We start from the raw sequence: 21,818 nt of genomic DNA on the forward strand, positions 1-21,818 counted from the left end.
TCCTAGGAGATTATGTGCATTGATGGATGGATGAAAAAATAAATTTACCAATGTCCTAAGTGACAGTTATCTGAATGAGGTTACTTTTAAGCAATAAAATGTTGCCCTGATAGTTTAAAACTGTAAGTATAAAATGTGTTCATATTTGCGAAAATTAAATAAATGAAAGAATTAACTATTTGTTATACTTATAAATTAGCCAATTCATAAACACTGCAACATTTTAAATAGTCATGGATAAAAAAGGAACTAGCCAGTCAAAATAAATACTGAATCTCATTAGTATAAATTTTTATACAAGTTCACTGAAAGTTACAAGTATTTTTTTTTGTTTTTAACTAAAGTAAAATAATTTTCTCAGAATGTGATAAATTAGGTTTTGCTGACAATGATCATGTACATAAATGGAAACACAAGGCACTCATATGGAAGTAGATTAAAAATCAGTTGGCGGAGATAACTGCCAAAGAAAGATATAAAATCACATATCATTTCTGTTCACCAAAGTTGTTCAAAAACAACTTAAAAACTCAATGTTGTAATATTTTTTATTGCACAGAAAATCCTCTATTGTATGAAAATTTTTTAAAAGCTGCACAATTTGTGTTTGAGATAATGGTTCATTTTCCTGAGCACCACATTTATAATAAATTTTGTTAGTAATCTGGGAATCTGAAACTGAAAATACAAAAACACAAAATTAAAGAAAGTTTGGAATATTTTGAATTGAATTAAAACTACTGAGTAGTTATAATACCATAATATAAGGAAAATTTTGGCAAATAGTCTGATCATTCTTATCAGGAATCAGAAAGAAAATATCAAACACATTGGCAAATTCTGAAAAATTAATTCTGGTAAGTAAAAAGCAACTAGAATATAGCAATAATCAGATATATGAATGTGTATGATTTTGATTCAATGAATATGAATTGTAGCAATAAGACATATGTGCTGAATGTAACGATATAAATAAAAAAAAAAAAGAAGAAAAACATTATCATGCAGTCTGTAACTACATGCACTTTAGAGGAAAGTCGAAGATTATGCCAAAAATTATATCTTGGAAACTTTTACAAGGTTAATCACGGGAAATGAAAGTAGAGTTAAAATTTGCGACTAGCAATCCAAGAACTAAACAGCTGTTGGAAAAAGTCATGTATCATTAAGAAAAAAAAATGGGGTGTAGTAACATAAAGGATAATACACATATTTTCTTTTCTAGTACTGCCTTTAGAGCGTCTGTTAACCAGGCTGGGTGCAATGAATGTGCAATTCTTATTTGGTTGTGTACGGACATAAAGGTAAGATAATATAAAATACAGGCAATTATATTAAAAGTTTGTACTTCCTGCACATACCAAACTAATAATACAAGATTAACCAGCTATACAATGTTTTTATCCAAACATATATTTATATATGGTCTTACATTTATATATTGTCATATTATATATTTCTATATGGCAATATATTTATATATTTCTTTCTCATAGAAAATTAATTTAATTTTTTCATTACAAAGTTTACTTCTCAGAGAATTCAGCAAAAAGTCAGCGATCATTTAATGAAAAATGTTATGTTGTGCTGTATGATGGCAGTTCATCGTAACAAAAATAATTTTTCCATAATTTTCAGAATTGTTTCTCAACTAATGCTGTCTCCCTAAAGCAATAGGCCACACCTTTCAGTACTTTACAAGAGAGCAAGATAAACTCCTCTTCCATACTTTGGTGTAATATAGTTTTAAGATTCCTAATCAATTTCAGAATCCCAGAATATTAACATAAAATCAATATAGCATACAAACTTAGTTTGGAATTTAATTCTTGTCTCCTGAAACTGTGCAGCAGATATAAATATGAATTCAGCAAGTATGAGTAATATCTTAGTAGTTATGACACTGTCATTCCCAAGTGCAAGTCCAATTATTGCTTTAAGTATACAATAATGTACTTTAAACTGCACTTGTCTGGCGCTGTGGCATGTTGATGATAAGCAATTAAAAATTGTGTTGAGTCTTTGTTATTGATGTTTAATAATGATAACATCATTTGTAATGCTTCACACCATTATTCAGTTCAGTGAAAGAAAATATTTCAGTATATGTTATCATATTACTTTGTACAGTATGTTACAGTTTTATAGTTCGTTCTTATAACGATTTTATTCAATTTATTTTCATTAATTTTAATTTATTCTGTGTTTTTCCTAATCAGGTTTAACAATGAGTAATTCTGTATATACAACCTTAAAACAAGATAACCCTGAAACTGCAGTCAGAGACATGGTCTGGAAAGCAAGAGTGCAATAGGCATTAGCAAAAGAACAATTTTTAATACAATAAAAAAATACAAAATTGATAATAAACATGTTAGCCCTAAAAAGACTCAAAAGCACGTGAAAATGATTGAAAAGTTTTACGATTTACTAAACTGCCTATCAGAAAAGAAGTTAATTCATTCTATTTTAATAATGAGCTTCCTACCTTGAACAAAATATTAAATGGTGTGGATGTGGATTTTGAACTACCGAATTTTTCTATAAGTACATTACATTGTGTTTTAAAATCAATGAATTTTCATTTCATGTCATAACCATGAAAAAAAATGATATTGATATAACAATCTTTTTATAGCGACTTAATATATTTTTGGTAATATTTAACATATACTATTTTTCTTCTCTGTTGACTCCCCATCCGAAAGCCTGCATTAAGAAACTTTGCTTCAAAAAATTATTTTTGATATAAAATAATAAGCAGTGAGATAACAAGCTTAAATCATTTTACATAAGTAATATATTAAACTGTTAATAGTTTGTTATTATATGTTATAACAGCCTGTTTTGCAATACTGAAAAGATATCAAAAAACTGTACACTTTAATGAATGAGTAACAATTTTATAGATTAATGCTATGTACTAATTTTACAACCATGAAATATTTATAATGAACGTACCTTTTTAAAAGTATTATAAATGGTAATTTTGTTTATTGAAGAGAAAAAATTGTAAATTACCTCATTTGTTAAAAAGTATAAATACTTTTGTATTAAAAGTATAAAGTTAACAATATTAACTTTTTAAATCAAATTAATACACAAACAAATTTAACCAAAATATCTCTTACAATTTCATCATTATCAATAAGAGGTATTATTGATAATACCCCCCCCCCCCTACAATACAGGATTTTCAATAAAATGAATAATCATAAAATCAACAATTTGAACAGCACCAATAATAATATTGGCGTCATCAATCATATCAACATATATATATATATATAATAATTCCAACAATAACTAAATCAAATAAAAAATAATAAAAAAAGAATCAATTATTCCAATTCTATTAAACCTAATAGGAATCCCAATGATAATAATTTTTAAATTAAACTAAAATAAGAAGGATTTAAGTTAAAAAAACTATTAACCTTCAAAGTTAAAATTATTATTATAAATAAGCCTTAGGCAAATAAATGCACCACTATATTTGCAATATAGAATCATAATTGAATATAAAGCAAAATAATGAGAGGTTATCAACCTTAAATAAATTTACAATTTATCACCTAAATCAGCCATCCCATTATTAATGAATAAATGAATATTTTCAATGAACCACAAAGATATTGGAACTCTATACTTCATCTTTGGACTCTGAGCTAGAATATTGGGAACAATAAGAAGAGTAATTATCCGCACAGAATTAATACAACCAGGATCAATAATTAAAAATTTTAAAACTAGTTTTCTTGAATTTACATGTGGAAAATACTTTTAAAAGCAGAATTATATTAGCCAATTTCAAAGTTGAGAGTTCTAAGGTTCAAATCCTAATAAAGGCAGTTATTTTTATAAAGATTTGAATACTAGATCGTGGATTCAATATATTCTTATACCAACCAATATATTCTTATTGGTCCTGTGTTACAGAGTGTGTAGTTAAATACAGTTATTCATTTATTGAACCTTATGCTGATTTTATGCATCCAAATACTCATGTATATGGAAATAATGATTATGTTACTAATTCTAATTTGAATACTGCATATGGTTACAAACAATATTTAAGTGCTGTACATCAAAGGAGGAAATTATGTGACTAGAGACTGAACAGTGTTTTAATAAACAATATTTTTTTAAATCTTTCTAATAGACCTGTAAAAAAACATATAAGAGGAAAAAAAAGGATATATAAACAGTTTATTCATTCACGGAATATAAATATTCCGTCACAACTCTTTAATTATTCATTTCGTTTATTTAAAAAATATTATAGATATGGTGATAATGTTATCAATAATATTTTGTTAAGAAATGAAGTTAAATACTTTATAAAAAGATATACATTTTTACGGGTTTTACACTGGTGTTTTAATAACATAAGAATTATCTCAATTGAATCATATAATGAAAGGTAAGTATTTTCAATAGTTTCGTAATCTGTATACTCAAAAAGGGGATTACTCTGCTTATGCAGTTTGCAAAAATCATAAACAGTATACTTACCAATTTCAGATTTTACATAAGTTATTGCCATGTCAATCAAAGGTGATTGTTTATAAATTGACATTGAAATATTACTATTGTACCATAATTCACTTTTAGTAATATTTTCAAGCGGCACACAACAGGCTTTTTTTAAAAGAACAATTATCTCCTCGAACCGTGCTTTATTTTGCACTTTTCGTCGAGAAGGTGCTCTTTCAGTCGCTTTTGGCAATACTGAAACAATAGTTTCATCACCGGGTCCTCCTTTAGAACTGGTACTTTCGCCCTCAATGAGGCTACACGCCACCAGTTCTGAGGTTTCATTGTCATGATCTCCCGGATTGGATAGCAGCGAAGATCCAACAGATAATCGCCACCACTCACCTCCCGAGTAACCGAAAAGTACTTGTCTTGATCCTCGAGATAGATATTGGAGGATATTCCTCCAGTCATTGTACGCGAGTTGATTAAATGGCCTATTTCGTCTAGTGTTACTTCCTCTTTGCCCAATATCCAGTCTTGTGACATTACATCGACAGCGTGACTCAATGTAGGAACATTCGTGCAAGAAGTGGACGTGTGAGAACTCTCCCTCATCGTGTGGGGCAAAGATGCTGATGGACCCTGCTGCATCGGCTCCTCCGTATTTCTGGCGCTTGAAAATATTTTCCACGACTTTTCTAACCAGTCTTGTACAGTTGTCAGTGTTTCGGGTCTTAAGCAGATCGAAGATAATGGACTTAGTTGTTCTTCTCCTATACAAGATCTTAGAAGCTTCGTCGATGCTGAAGATACGCTGGATGCCAACGAGGCTGCAAATAAGTTGCCCCAACATCGTATAATTGAGTCCAATGTTTTGTACGCTGCTGATGTCTTCTTTAGTGTCTGCTCGTTGCTGAACAGACGAGCTACAGTCGGATAATGGTCTACCTTGAACTGAACGGACAGCATCATCAATAATTGTAGACAAGTTGTAGTCATACGTTCTTCTATGTTGCTGGTTGTTGTCTTCCTTTTTTTCTTCGGCTGTAGTGGTTCCAATTTCGCTAATTCGTTGTTCGTCTGAGATTGAATATTGGTTTCAATTAACCATACATCTCAGGAATGATCAATCTGTGACTGTACAAGAGTACACTTCATTTACACATTCATACATATCATCCTCTGAATTAATTCCTTACAGTGGTTCCAGAGGCTAAACAGAAAAAGAAAGAAGGCTATAAATAATTATTAATAATAAGCAATCTATAATGGAAAAACTTAAATACCAGTAAATCTTTTTAGAAGCTGCTTCATATATTTATTTTTCTTCATCGCCAAACTCAAGAAATAAGAAATTCATAAAGAGAAATTTTTGGCAAAAATATATCCTAGCTTTGATCTGATTTTCAACCTCATCAGACAAAATTTTAAGGTGATTTTTTTTTAGCCTTGTTGAATAACACTTCCGAATCAGGTACTCATTAAAGTAAATAATTACTCCAATAAATAAATTTTAAACTGCAAAACAATGAGGCCTCACAGAATCCATACTTAAAATATAAATTTCTAAAACTTTTATTTTCAAGATTGAAATCCAGTTATATCTAGTATTAATATAAACAGTATGGGGACATGTTTTTAAAAAAGGAAAATAAATGTAAACTTAAAAATTAAAAAAAAAAATTTATAGTTTTTTTTAATTTCTAATACTTTTATCTGTTTTTAAATTAGTGGCTGTTAAAAATTTTACACGAGGTAGCTTGAGAGCAAGTAGTTCAAATAAGATCCACATTGATTTACTAAAAATTTTGATTTTTTTTGTTGAGAATTATTTCTCAATAGTTTTAATAAAATGTCATTTGATCAAGAGAGTCACCAATTAAACCCAACATTTTTTATTAACAGTTTTGATTTCTTTTTTCTTAATTATACTTTAAATACTGCATATTTTTAGGATAAAAATATTATTTCATTAACTAGGTAAAATCAAAAACAAATTTTTACTCAACATTTTGATCTTTTTTGCAATTATATTCTAAATGTTAAATAATTAAGTCATTAACATTTAAGAACTTTACAGGGTATTTGAAATAAAAATCTGTCAAGGAAAAGCCAGGAACATTACACAATACTGCAGGTTTTTTTTTGTTGCAGTAAAAACCTTCATATAATGTACAAATGTATCTCGAAGTTTCCCCGGCACTGTGAAAGTGCTGGAAAAAAAAATTACAGTCATGAGAAATGCTGGTGCTGATGTTATGTATTAATAAAATAGGTGATCTCTTATATTGTAAGCATCACATATAAACATTTGTCACTAAATATAAAAGTTATAGCAAATTAAAATATGGAGGTAATTTACAACCTTTCTGTATACGATAAAACTTCATAAAGATAATTTCTAAATTTTTAAGAAGAGCAGATTTGATGTAGCTTTCAAAACTACCCACAAAAAAAATCTACATTATAAGACAAATCAATAAAATAGTGTTGATCAAACAAACCATAAACCCATGAGTATAAAATTAAATTGCAGTACTTGTAGTTAATATTACATTGGACAGACTGAGTGTATATTTTCAAAATACAAGAGACATGCACAAAAAACATTACTTCATATAAATGATATATATATATATACTTAAAACACGTGTCCTACACCTCCCGTCCTTTTCTAAAATTGAAGGAAGTGATTTTTCTGGAAGATGCAAAAAAAATTCTGGTTTTGACCAGAGGAGGCTAACTAGATTAGAAGTTAATTTTTTTTAAATGGGACACACATATTTGCACCTCGAATTTGGATTCTAGAGACAATGATACGTAAGTCTTGTCTGAAACATTTTTCCATAAAGTGGTATCTTTAACCTCTAAATAACCTTCGAACTTTACCTAGTCCTGAATTCCTTTCAAAAACTCTTTTAAGCATCAAAAACTTTATATTTACAAAACTTTTTAATATTTTCTATGTAAACACTATAAATAAACAGGATTTATCATTAAGCTCTCCCGGGACTTTTAAAACCTATTCTGCATGTGAAAATAATGGAAAAAATTCATACAAACAAATGTCCTAAAAAGGATTGTTTGCAAGTTACGGCTTGTGCAAAATTTCACTCGGATTTCAGCTACCAAGGTGAAATGAAATCGTATTGAAATTTTTAGGACGTTAATTAAGGGACAAAATTAGTGATTTCTTATAGTATTTAGCTTGAAAAATCTAATAAAATAGGTCCCAGAATGATAATAAGCAATATTCAATGAGTAGTCAGTAAAGGCAATTGTTGCCACCTAAACAATTTATAGCACACCCCCATTTCTTAGTCTTAACTAGTATGTAAATTTTGACTAATGTATAGCTTTCTGAATTAATTTATTTATCTTTTTTGTAATATTTTCAATAATTTTTTTAATTTTTATCCAGGTAGAGATCAACATAATTCCATCTAAAAATAGATAAATTCCAAATAATTTAATGTAAACACAGAGGTACAGTAAGATGACCTGCAAACACATGCTGTAGATTTATTTCTAAATATGAATGTTATCATTGAAACTGTTCAGGTAGTTCTTACTCTTTTCAAAAACCGGTGTTGAATTTAGAATATGTTCATACAACTATGTAGGACTATGGATTGCCACAAAATTAAAATTTTGAATACATATTTTAAAGTGTAACAGATTGGTACTAAATTGTTTATCCATAAAAATACAGATGTAGCAGTTAAAAGGTTAACCACTAGGCTTATGGCAGGGTTTCTATTAACAAAATATTTAATCCAACATGAAACATAAATTAAAAACAAAAATTAAACTAATTTACAGTTATCATCCATCCTAGTTAAGTTAGTTAGGTAACCATCCTAGTTTTATCATTTACATTTAATAATTTTAATTTATTTACTAACTTGTATCCATTTTTTATATTCTATTTACATTCTAATTTTATTTTACTTCTGAAAATTTATAATGTAATGTAATAAAATATAATGTAAGAAGTGATGGTTTTAAAATTAATTAAAGGACGCATAGGTATACCCTGTTTGTGTAACTTTGGTAACCCAGTTAATATAGGTGCACTTGGTTCATAAGGGTACAATCTATTATATTATGTTTAATTATTTTTATAAATAAAAATATTACGAATAAGAACGACATTATCAAGAATATTGTAGTGGATTCCGAAAGAAATATAAATACAGCAAAGACTAATGATAAAGATATTTTACAGAATACCACTGGCAATAAAATTATTGATATAAAATGAGGAAATATAAATTACGAACCCTTGATTAATAATAATAAAAAAATAATCTCCAATCTAAAAAGTAAATTAATTTATAACAGCATTATTTTAAAATCTGACAAAACTCATACACCAGTCATTATGTGTTTTGATAAATATAAGAATTTAATGAAACAATATATAATAGATAATGATTTAAATATAATATATGACACTTCTAAAAATTTTCTGAGAATTATGAAACTTTTAGTAATGGAATTTCATAATATTGCTGAATATCGGTTACTCAAGAGTTGATGTGAGGGTTGTTTTTCTAACCACTAAAAGTGTAAATGCCCAATATATATAAAATATCTGCAAAATTTTCAAAATTTACCTAGTATTATTTAAATTAAATATCTTGGATTTTCACTACTTCAAAATTTTAATATTAAAATTAGCTATTTACAATATTTTAATGTTTTATTATGTTTGATATGTCATTATATATAAATATATTATATACAACTGAAGATGCAGGAGTGCTTTTATTCCCGCAAAAGTGCTTTTGGAATAAAAAATAAGGTAAGTGTCATTTCACTTACTTTGTAATTCTGTACTTGGGTTGTTCAAGTTGATTTTTTGATTATAAAAATAACAATATATATATATATATATATATATATATATATATATATGACCAAACTGGAAAACATTATTTAGAATGTATAATTTTATATAAATATATAAGAGTATAAATAATATAATAATAAATTTACAATAAATAAAATAAAAATATCTATTTTTTTAAATTCTTCCAAATTAGCACTCTTTAACAGTGTATTAAAAACATTTAAAAAAGGTTGTATATACATCTGATGAAGAAGTGCGCATGCAAGAAGCACTAATATATATATTTCCACCCACAGGGCAAGACACTTAAAAACCAAACTGAGAGAGCTTGAACTACAGTTATTTGAGGTCACCTTTAACACTGCTCCTATTAGCACTATTATTGGAGGTGTATGTTACTACTCTAATCTATTATTGTCTGTTGTAAACTATTCATGCTTCAGTGCAATAATTTTCGATCATTAAGTTGTGTTTTTCTAACAATGCCACAATAGATCATGGAATGTTATTATTTTGGAAGCTAATCACTGTAAATATTTGCTGAAAAATTTCTGACAGAATCCCAGCAAAGAATAGCATACACAATTTTTGGTTTTTTTAAAAGCATACAAGGTTGACTCCACAAGCCAAACTGATATTTGAAGACTTTTTTGGTCTGAAAAATTTGTATTAGTCATTATAATAAAGCGATATAAAATACACAACTTGCCTTAAAATTCTTGTAACAACTTATGAGAACAAACTGAAATATCTTAATTAATGCAGACCAACTTCTCAAAAACATTACTGATGGACAGATAGACCCATTACTGTATTTTTGACTGAAGCATGGTTCCATTTACCTAGGCTAGTGAATGAAAATTCTCACGGTATGTTTGAGTGTTCACATCACGAGCAGTGTACGGTGTGGTGTTTCAGGTAATCATAAAGTGGTGGGAGAGTCAATTTTTTTTTTTACCATACTGTCAATACAAAAGTGTTCTGTACAATTTTCAAAGAATTCTACACTTAACAGATTGTGAAAAAACTATGGCTTCTTCCAACAATATGAAGAAACAAGTGTTGCACACATCAAACAATTAATTAGCACACATTAATGCAGCTTTTACTGTCAGTAGAGAACAGTGTGGCTTCCTTGTCACCACGATTTGTCAAGTTGCAATTCTGACTAGAGAATTTGTCTAGTTGCAAGTCCTATACTATCAATAACTGAAGGCAAATGTTCCCAATAAAAAACTGAAGTCATTAACAACAGTTGCATCAGGTGACCCTCAAAATGATTAATTTAGCATTGCTGCATCAGCTGTGCAGGGTGATAACTTCAGATATCTTTTGCCAAAATGTGGTAGATATGTTAAGTCTTCTTAATGGAAAAACAAAATTAGATTTTATCTTATTTTCTTTTCATTAATATGATTTTATGTCACAACCAGGTTTAGTCTGTAGCGGGTCCACTTTAAACTGCCTACCTGATAAATATTGAAACATGACAATTGAATACAATTAACAACAAATCACCCAGAGCTTACTCAAGTGTGAACTCTATCAACAGGTTTAAAATTCACATGTTTCCGTCATCAATGAATTTCAAAAACATAATTTGCTCTCACACATTGACCATTTATCATTCACAAACATCTCAATAAATCGGTATTAATTAAACAGAACTAAATAAAATTACAAACTTTTTTTAAAACGAACACATTGAAATGTATACACAGTAATGAATTAATAAGAGACAAATCATGTTTGCTACAATATCCAATAGCTAATACTCACATGACACGGATAAAATACCATCCCATCTTTTTGTCTTCACTATGCGTAAATCATTTATTTGAAGTTCATTGCTTTTCATATTAAGATTAACCTGCGGTGAAACATCATCATTTTATAAGATCTCAGATTCCTTTAGAAAAAAAATTACAAACTAATTAATTTTCAATAATTTTTTTTTCTGACTGGAAGTTAGTAATACCACTTATATATATTGATCACATATCATAAAAATATTTATTGATAAAAACTTTAGAAAAATCCAAGCATTATGACAAAATTAGACCAAAAAAGAAGAAAAATTATTTTAATTTTATTTTTATATGAATCTGCTATCAATAGAATATTACAATGGTTATTATATATACACTTTATTTTCTCAAAGTGTATGTTGCAATTTGTTTGACAAGTGAACAGTAAATAAACTTCACCATGGCCCAATGAGATCAAAATGATATGTAAACAATGTGTAGTCTTGTACATTCAGGTCTACCATTCCTGAGACAAATGGTTACTTCAACTGCCAAAGTACATCAGTATCCAGATTTTAGCTTTTAAACCCGAATAAAAGCAACTAACTTTTATTAGAATTTGAACCTGAGAACCTTCAACTTCAAAAATCAGCAGTTAAACAATTACTTGCCACAAGTTATCCATTAGACCAGCCTGGTGGGCTAAATGCTATGGGCTATATGAGTTAAGAAATGAACTATATGTAATCCCAAAATTGACATATAAGGTCAAAAGACATATTAGGTATAATAAAAAGATAATACAGTGGGGCGCCAATTTTCCAGATGTCCGACTAAATGGACTGCTTAAATTCAACTAGGCAATTAAAAAAAAAAAAAAAATAGTACATAAATTGGAAAATTTAAACACTATACAATAAAAATCTTTGATTCAACAGGAAATTTTTTATAACTATCTTTATTTTTCTTGGTTTTTAAACTTTTTTTGCAATTCATTTACATTTAGCATAAATATATATGCCTTTAGGCCTTTATTAAACTAATTATAAAAGCAGATTTCTACATTGTATTTTTTGTACCATATTACTGTCATCTCTTTTTTTTACTTGCAGTTACCAATTTTAACATTAGAATATGGCCAGTATAATATGATAACCCTTTTCTAAATTATGCATTTAATTATGAAGGATCTTTTTCAATATCACCATTAATATCCAGCAGTTTCACTTCTAGTAGTACTAAATCTCCTTGTTGTATTAAATAATAAATGCTACTAAGTACATATGTATATTTTGTATAATTTATAAAATAGAAATAAATTGTACCTCCAATTCACTTACCACACATTAATATTAATAACAAAAAGTTCCATAAGCTTCATAAACAATACACAACTACTTATTGTTAAGAATTATTTCAGAACATAGTATATGTGTAATACTATTATTTTATTATTAGATTTATTATTAAATTTGAAAAGCTCTATCTAGACATTTGTTTAATTGTACACTACATAAGACGCATGTGTATATTCACATATTTCAGTAATCGCTTCAAGCTTAGTTCATTATATATTTTTTGTTGCATTGCTTTGATAAGATAAGTACTTAAATAGGTTCTTAAATTAGTATTTTGTCAAATTTTATTGCATAGAGAAACAAAAATATGAAAGAAAAAAGATCGGTAGAATGATAAAGGTTTAGTGGAAAAAATGAAGGGCAAAATAATATAATTTTCCACTAAAATAAAGAATCGTTAAGGGATTAAAAACAGTGTTAAAAAAGATAACATTAAAAAGCTAAGTCTAATTAAAAAAATAAAAATAAAAGAAAAATCTAAAAATTAAAGCCAAAAATAGGCCAAAAAAAGAAGAAATTGTTTCCATTATTACTAAGGTTATTAAATATACATATATATATTACCACATATATGCTTAATTTAATATTGGAGGACAAACACGGTAGCAACTCAGATGTGAGTTGGAGCACAGTGTAAGTACATGTTGGTACAAGCGTCACTCCCACTATTATTTTATTATTAATTTTTTATTAAATTATACTATTAAAGTTCTCCCACCATTGCAGCACTGCGGCCCCACCACTCTCAGGCTCCATAAAAGAGCGTGCACAAGAGTGAATTCTTAATTCATCATTGACCACCAGCAGAAGAAGAAGAAGATGGAAAAAGACAGAAGAACTTCCCTGGCCGCCTCAACATGGGACTTCCTGGCGGATGCCTACATCTGTGCTGGAGCAGCTGGCCTGGTCAGCCTGCCGAAGGAGCTGCTGGATGCGGATGCTACCTACCCGTTTCAATGGCCCTGGCCAGCAGACTCATCAGCAGGAGTCGGCCCAGCGTGGGATCGCTTCGGCTGCACTGGCAAAGACAACCGTTACATACCTGACACTGCGGAGCTCTGGGGGCCATCACTGCCACACTGTAGTGGGGACCCAATTGCCACTGATGGTAAAAAAAACAGCCCTTTTCATGGCTACCACAAGTTTATGAACAACAAGCCATTGAAGCCAATCAAAGAAAAAACTGCCTATTCACGGCTACTATACGGTTATTAAGTGCCACATGCCGTCAAAGCCATTTGGTGACTATATATATATATTTGATAACCCGCTGTTTTTAACAGCAGATTATCAAAGCTGAAGATTCTCAGGTACAAATCCTAGGAAAAGTTGTTTTTATAGGAATTTATACACTAAACAGTGGATACCAATGTAGTTTGTGGTTGAGGTTCAATTAACCATACATCTCCAGAATGGTAGGCCTGAGTGTGCAACACTACGCGTTGTTTATATATCATCCTCATTGGGTCATGGTGGAGACATTCTTTTCTGAAATAATTTCTGTCAAAAATTACTTCTTTGGAAATATTTAATAATTTTATGTCTTTTTCATTATCTTTGAACCAGCTTATTTTGGGTGGTGGATTTTTCTTAATATTATTGTTTTTTACTTTTTTCTAGGACATACTACAGGTCTTCTGCACTATATAACACTTTTTGTAGTAAAACTAAGGTTTTGTAGTGGTTAATTTTGTTTTTTGGATAAGGATTTTTCATTGTGAATGTTTCTTGTAAATTGATAAGTCGTTTCCTTTTTTTCTAATACAGAATGATTCAAAGAAACGGGAAATTTTGAAATTTGTGTTGGTAGCCGTGGGCGATAGATACCACTTGATAAGTGGCGCCAGCCTCTCTACCCTAGCCTGCCATTTAGTTGTCATGGATCCTTGGAGTGGTGCGCAACATGCATTTGCTATCAATGCATTTTACAAAAACAATGACAGTGTGGAGGGAGCGCATAGAGAATTTTGCCGTCATTTTAATCTGGGACGGCACGACCGTGTTCCATCAGCACATGCAATTAAAACATGGATATCTAATTTTGAGCAAACTGGTTCGGCAATGAAAAAGAAAGTTTGCTCACCTCCAGGCCGTGAGCAAACCGTCCGTACACCACAGAATGTTCAAGCTTTACAAGATGCTGTCACACGAAACCAATCGGGTTGATCTAGTGGTTAGCGCGTCTTCCCAAATCAGCTGATTTGGAAAGTTGAGAGTTACAGCATTCAAGTCCTAGTAAAGCCAGTTATTTTTACACGGATTTGAATACTAGATCGTGGATACCGGTGTTCTTTGGTGGTTGGGTTTCAATTAACCACACATCTCAGGAATGGTTGAACTGAGAATGTACAAGACTACACTTCATTTACACTCATACATATCATCCTCATTCACATCCTCTGAAGAATTATCTAAACGGTAGTTACCAGGGGCTAAACAGGAAAAAGAGAGAGAGAAGATGCTGTCACACGAAGTCCACATCGGTCAATCCGTTGTTGCTCAGCATCTTTACGATTGCATAGTTCAAGTGTTCGAAGAATGTTAGTGAAGGTCTTGCAATTCCATCCATACAAGTTGCAGATCGTCCAGGAACTGAAACCGAACAATGCAGTTGTGCGAGCACAATTCTGTAATGTAATGCTTCAGAAGATAAATGATAACAAAGAGTTTGTTAACGAACTGTGGATGTCAGACGAAGCGCATTTCCACCTCAGTGGATTTGTTAACAAGCAAAATTTCAGATACTGGGCACAAGAAAATCCTACGCAGCTACACCAGCGTCTGTTGCACAGCCAGAAAGTGACCGTGTGGTGTGCTATGTCATCTTACGGTGTTATAGGCCCTTATTTTTTTGAGGATGACAACAGTCTTGCGATTACAGTGACGTCGACTCATTATGTAGCCGTGCTTGAAACCTTTGCTGTGGAACAACAAAAGAGATTTCCACCGATTCTTAACACAGCCTGGTTTCAACAAGATGGAGCAAACGTCACATACTGCACGAATATCGATGGCAGCTGTACGCCGATTGTTTGGACAACGTGTCATTTCACAAAATGGTGACATTAGATGGCCTCCCAGATCGCCTGATCTCAAAGCTTGCGATTACTTTTTGTGGTGTCGCCTTAAAAGCAAAGTGTTCCACAGTAGACCTGCTACAACGGAAGAACTGAAGGCAAAGATCCGAGAAGCAATTGAGGAAATTCCAGTTGAGATGTTACGTCAAACCATGAACAATTTAACGAAGAGACTTCGTGAGTGTTTACGTAGAAGAGGAGGTCACCTGCAAGATGTCATCTTTAAAAAATAAACTAAAATGTATGTATCCTAAAATAGTAACATTTGTACAATTACATGAAATAAAATTCATTTTCTAAAAAAATTTTTCATTATTTAATTTTTTAAATTTCCCGTTTCTTTGAATCACCTGTACATTCGGGGTAATTATTATAACTTAACATTTAAATTTTAATTTTTTAATCTTTTCTCCTGAAATTTTAATTATTTGGATTCTGATTTTATTATTAGCAAACCATTTTCTTTAATCATATGAAATTTGTAGCAATTCTAATTACACAATTTTCTAAATCTTGAATTTTTATTTTCACTTCTAATGTCTTTTGCCAAAATTATCAGGTTCTCAACAAATGTTAATATTTATATTGTAAATTAATTTTCACATATAAAAAAAAAACAAACCTAATTCTTCAATGTTTCTTTTAATTTACTCATAGCTGGAAATACCATCTTCATATCTACAGAAAGAAACAGACTATGAGAAATCTCAATTATTTTAAAAATGGTTGAAAGAAAACAGTAGTCTGTAGACTAAAAGTAAACAATGGCCAAAATTCATTCCATTTCAAGCCTTATTTAACTGGAATTTCAGGCTATACAAGGTAATTCATAAATGTTTTACCTCCACTACACAAACGCATCCCTAAGGGTCATTTTATAATATTACAACGAATATTACTACTTCTGGTCCTGATACGGAAACCCAAGAATTTGCAAAATTTTTTAATCTTTCAACTAGTCCTCTTAGTAGTGAAAAATAATCATGCATTTAAATATTTTTGGTATAAATTATGAGGCAAAATTAATTATTTTACATGTGACAAGTGTAAATTATACTGATAAACATAATTTTTGTTTCCTAGTATGCAATGCATGATTTTAATCTGTTTTTTGATGCTGAAAATGAATATGAATTCAGAATCTTTCTATCGCCCACCATTTTTAAAAAAAAAATTTAATTAGGATTTATTTTTAATTTTTCAACATATAGTTAGCATCATTTTAATCTCCTATACTGTATTTTGTTAACTCATTTTTTATTGTTTAACTTTGTTAACTTAGTTTGTAAGCTAAAAATTAACAATCCTAGACAAAGAATTAAATCATATCATAGTCACATAATACGACATCATATCTAATACTGAAGTCAGCCTTCATGGACAAGATTAATCAAGTCTGTGCAGGTCCAAACATCTAGCTGAAAACAAAGCGGTATTCTTTGTATTAAGCACTGGATTTAGGAATTAATTAATCTTGTTCAGTCTTATTGCTGTCTTAAGTTTGTTAACAGTGCAGTGTCATAATTCCTTGAAATTGTGTAAATTATGTGGATGCCTTTTGTTATGTGTGTGGTGAGTTTACCATAAAATCAAATAGAAAAAACATTACACCTTAATTAAAAAAGCATATCATTCGTTTTTCAGTGTAAAATTGGTGATCAGGAAAAGACATGGGCTCCTCATATAGTATGCACTAATTGTTCTGTATATTTAAGAGGATAGCTGAAAGTGAATTAAATGATTTGGTGTGGAATTTAAATTTATCAAAAAATCAAGCTGAACTGTTAGGATCAAGACTACAAGGTTGGAATTTACATTAAAAAATACAAAAATTTTGGGCTTTTGAAGCTGACAAAAAGGAATTTTCTGTACTATTGATGAAAATAATTTGGTTAAAGTTCATAAACCTGAGGACTGGTGCATTTTCATTGATTCGCCCAAGCACAGTTAAAAAGTGGTTCTACAATAAAACGGTAACAAATATCCTTCAATACCAATCACTTATGATATTATTTTGAAAGAGAATACGATTTTATGAAAGATGTTCTTGAAAAAATAAATTATAAAGAAACACAGCTAGAACATATGTGGTGATTTCAAAGTTATAGTTATTTTGTTAGACATGCAGTTAGACTATACCAAGTATATGCGTTTTCTTTGCAAATGGGACGACTGAGCTAGGGATAAACATTATGTTACCAAAGAGTGGAAGAAACAAAACAACTTAACTCCAAATAGGAAAAATATTATTCACGGGCCCTTAGTTGAATCCAATAAAATATTTTTACCTCCTCTCATTATCAAGCTTTGTAAAAGTAATGAAGAAAGATAGTCGTGGATTTTTGTACATCAGGCAGAAATTTCCGAATGTAAGTGAAGGAAAAATTAAAGAAGGAATATTCTTGGTCCTCAAATAAGAGAGTCGATCAAAGATGATTATTTAACTCAATGTTAACTAATGTAGAATGTGCAGCTTGGGCTTCATTTAAAGACGTTTACTAAAATTTTCTCGGCAAACAGAACTCTGACAATTACCACGATATTGTTATTAATTGCTTACTTCATACAGAGCTTTGGGATGTAACATGTCTTTGAAAATATATTTCCTCCACTGACATCGGAATTTTCCCAGACAATCTCAGAGATGTAAGTGACGAACACGATGAATGTTTTCATCAAGACATTTCGGTGATGGAAAGCTGCTGTAGTAAAGGGAAATTCAAAACTAACATTCTAGCCGATTACTGTTGTACATTGATTCTGGTTGTGCCTGAGGCAATTTATAAAAGAAAAGCAGGGAAATCATTCTAACACAGGTATGGCCATGCAAAATTATAAATTTTACAGATTTTAACTATATTTTCCCTTAATTTTTTTGAAGCGTAATTTATTTAAAACTAAGGGTAATAGAAAAATTGTATTTACAGATCTGTAATGTACACAAAAAATCATTTCAAGAAATGGTATTACACTTAGAGAAACAGTAAAAATGTTTTTCTGATACAGCACTAATAAACAAATAAAAAAAGATTTGTTTACCCAGATTTTCTAACTTTTTAATACTTTCAGTATGATGTGATTAGTCCAAATTTGCGAAATAAGCAGTTACCTCACCTTTGCATCATTAGAAATTAATCTTTTTCCAATGAGCCATTTCTTCAGATTTGGGAGGAGGAATTAATCAATTGAAGCAAAGTCAGGTGAATACAGCAGATGGTTCCACATGTCATTGTCAAAGTGTAAATTTTCATGGAGTTTTGCAGCTACTATCAGAGATATATATATATATATATATGGGCACATTATTGTGGTAAAAGAAAAGTATCTTTTTGGCTAATGTGGCAGTACATATCAATCAGATATCAATCAATCAGTAAAGCATCAGAACTGTAATGATCCTCGTACTTGTAAGTTAGACTTTTAAATTCATGTATTACTAAAGAATAAACCAAAACATGGTAAAAAATGCAATGAAGTCAAATTAAAAAAATCAACATTAAGTGCATGCATAAAGTTTCATTCATATAACTACTCCACTAAATACACTCTATAAGGCCGAGTAAAACTTCATAATCACTTTCAATACAAAATAATTGCACTAACTTACTGCTTCATTTTTAATTTTACGTTCAGATTTAATTAACTTGATCCCTTCAATCACAAGAGGATCTGTCACTTCATAAAAATTATCATAACCATTACTGAGTTGGTTCCTCTTTCACTTGCAAAAATCCACTTTCCTGAAACACAAAATCAATAATTTGGTGTTATAGTTTAATGGCATGGTAATACTTTCCATATGACAAAAAAAAAGCAAAAAATAAATCAAATTATACTTACACAAACAGGTGTAAAATCATCTTCAATAGGGCGATGTGGTAAAATCAACCATTAAGTTTCCTTTGTGGTATCATCTTCAGTTTCTAGTTTGATACTGTTACAGGGCAGAGCTTCATACAAGTAGATATTCTTTACAGGTACATCCATTATCTTCAAAAATAAAAACATTGTATGTTAAAATTTAAGTATTTATAATGAAAACAACAAAGTTGGTACAAACTGTAAAACATTTCATATATTGAAAGTTTTTTTGTATGTAACTTTTTTTTATCTGAATATTTAGAACTGAATTATTGTGTGTGTGTGTGTGCCACTATATACAAAATCTAACACTCTTACCACTTCATTTTCAACTTTTCAATTTTCTGATTTAATGTTGGTCTCTTCAATTGTTACAGATCTTTTTCGATTATCACCACTCATAATGTCAAGCAGTTCCTCTTTCAGCTGTTTTAAATTTATTTTCTGTAATAAAAAACAATAAATTAATGCTATAAGTAAATATGTTTATGATTTATTGTATAATTTATAAAATAAAAGTAAATTGTTTGTTTCTAATTAGCTTATCACACACATAAAGAGTGCAGCCCCAATTTATTATAGTCATATTGACTTTAATGTGCCAAGTTTTGTTTGGGAAAACCAAGAAAAGTTTCTTTTGCTAAATTTTATCATACAAATTTAAATGTTACAAATGCTGCTACTCACAAATTATAAAGTGGTATTGTTTTTTACAAACTGTAATATTTTACAACCAATTAGTTAAACTGTTGTGGTAATTCTCATGATTTAGCTTTTTCTAATCTTACTGACGGTGCTAATATTGCTTTTGGTGAAAGTTTTTAGTGATAAATATAATTTATCACAAACATCAGAGATAACGTTACCTAAAATTTTAATTATAATCTTATTTCTCATAAATACTTACCAGATTATAAAAATATTAATTTTGTAATATTCAGCATTTATTATATGAGTCTGATTGCAAATAATATTTATTTTTTATATCATCACATAAGCATGAAGCTTGTGTGGAGCATGGAAATGGAATTTTATAACATATGAAAAATGTCATGCCTGACCAGGGTTTGATATGGATCATGATACAGGAATTTTTGCTGACAAATTGCAACTATGTATTAATAATATTGTTGACTATCACATACAAAAAATAGTTATACAAAAATGTAATTTTCAAAACAGTCCTCTAGTGAACTTATTATTGCAATTATTAATAAGAAAAAATCCATAAGCTTCAAACACAATAAAAATTTATTTTAAAATTAAACAAAAATGAAATTCATTCAGTGTGTGATAAGGAGGGTAAAATGATGTTGAAGTGGGACGATAAACGAGATGTCTTGGGTTTGACAACTAAGCATAAATGGCATAGAAGTAGTACAGAAAGAAAGAAGATGATGGTTCCAAATGTTGTCAACGATTATATTTTTATAGACTGAGTTGATAGGGTGGATCAAATGCTGAGCGCATATCCATTCAAAAGAAAAAGACAAAAAGGGTGATATAAAAGCAGTTCTGCCAACTTTTAAATATCACTGTATTCAATCCTCATGGTTTATATAAGAAAAGTGGTGAGACGTACAATCCTCTTCAATTCGGAGAGAAAATTGTTGAAATTCATCATAGTCATTTCCAAAAAAGGTAGGACCTCTGAGAAGATCCTCTAATTCTCTCTCTCTGTGTAATGACATTTCTAGTCACATATTCCAGATACACAAAAAACCTACACAAAATAAGATGTTTTTTGTATAACAAACATAAGAAATGAATTGCAACATTATCGCTATTAATATGTCATTATCATATTCATAGCCTCTTGTTTTAGAAATTTCCACACTAAGGAAAACAAAAATATTTCTAAAAAAATGTTCGTATTTCAAAACTTTAAATCAAATGTTAAAGCTTAAATCCAGATTAGGCAACTTAAAAAAGCTAATATATTGTTTGAAAACATTTTAACGCTATTTACTTCAATAGGAATTTTTTTTATTGATCTTAGTTTTACTGGGTTTTTTAATTTAACTTTTTTCAATTCATTTAGCAAAAACATGTATTTTAGCCTTTGTAAAACTTATAGTAAGTAAATTTCTACATAATTATCCACATTTGGCCTTGTAAAGGTTCATCTGGACGATTGGTGTTTCACTGTATGCAGAATCTAATATCCTTACCACTTCATTTTCAACTTCTAAATTTTCTGATTTAATCAAGTTGGTCTCTTCAATTGCTAAACGATTGCTACGATATCAAGTAGTTGCTCTTCCAGCTGTAATAAATCTACTTGCTGTAATATAAAAACAAAAAAATGAATGTAACAAAATAAAGATTTTTTTTTGTATAATTTATTAAATAAAAATAAATTGTTCCTGTAATTCGCTTAGCATACACATATAGGACAGCCACAGTTAAATTATTACTATTATTATTAGGTGACTTTAAT

General features: G+C 29.7%; 1 protein-coding gene across 1 annotated transcript; it reads right to left on the minus strand.

The window, feature by feature from the left end:
• Window positions 1-362: 362 nt before the first annotated feature.
• LOC142321384 (uncharacterized) lies at window positions 363-21,656 on the minus strand. The gene is made up of 7 exons (XM_075359418.1): window positions 21,550-21,656; window positions 19,697-19,822; window positions 19,358-19,507; window positions 19,125-19,257; window positions 11,114-11,243; window positions 4,882-5,692; window positions 363-678 (listed from the first exon to the last, which is right to left on the minus strand). The coding sequence occupies exons 6-7, from the start codon at window positions 5,476-5,478 to the stop codon at window positions 586-588; spliced, it is 690 nt and encodes a 229-aa protein (XP_075215533.1). The 5' UTR covers window positions 5,479-5,692; window positions 11,114-11,243; window positions 19,125-19,257; window positions 19,358-19,507; window positions 19,697-19,822; window positions 21,550-21,656; the 3' UTR covers window positions 363-585.
• Between the last annotated feature and the right edge of the window lie 162 nt (window positions 21,657-21,818).

This window comes from Lycorma delicatula, chromosome 3 (genome assembly GCF_047948215.1).
Source record: "Lycorma delicatula isolate Av1 chromosome 3, ASM4794821v1, whole genome shotgun sequence".
Taxonomy (NCBI): domain Eukaryota; kingdom Metazoa; phylum Arthropoda; class Insecta; order Hemiptera; family Fulgoridae; genus Lycorma; species Lycorma delicatula.

What these genes read in the sequence shown, in the direction of transcription:
- LOC142321384 (XM_075359418.1), bottom strand. Translation starts at nt 5,478, where the DNA reads ATGACTACAACTTGTCTACAATTATTGATGATGCTGTCCGTTCAGTTC. An exon ending in ACTTTTCGGTTACTCGGGAG is followed by an intron (nt 679 to 4,881) that starts GTGAGTGGTGGC and finishes TTGTATTTTCAG; the next exon opens with TTTCAGATTCCCAGATTACT.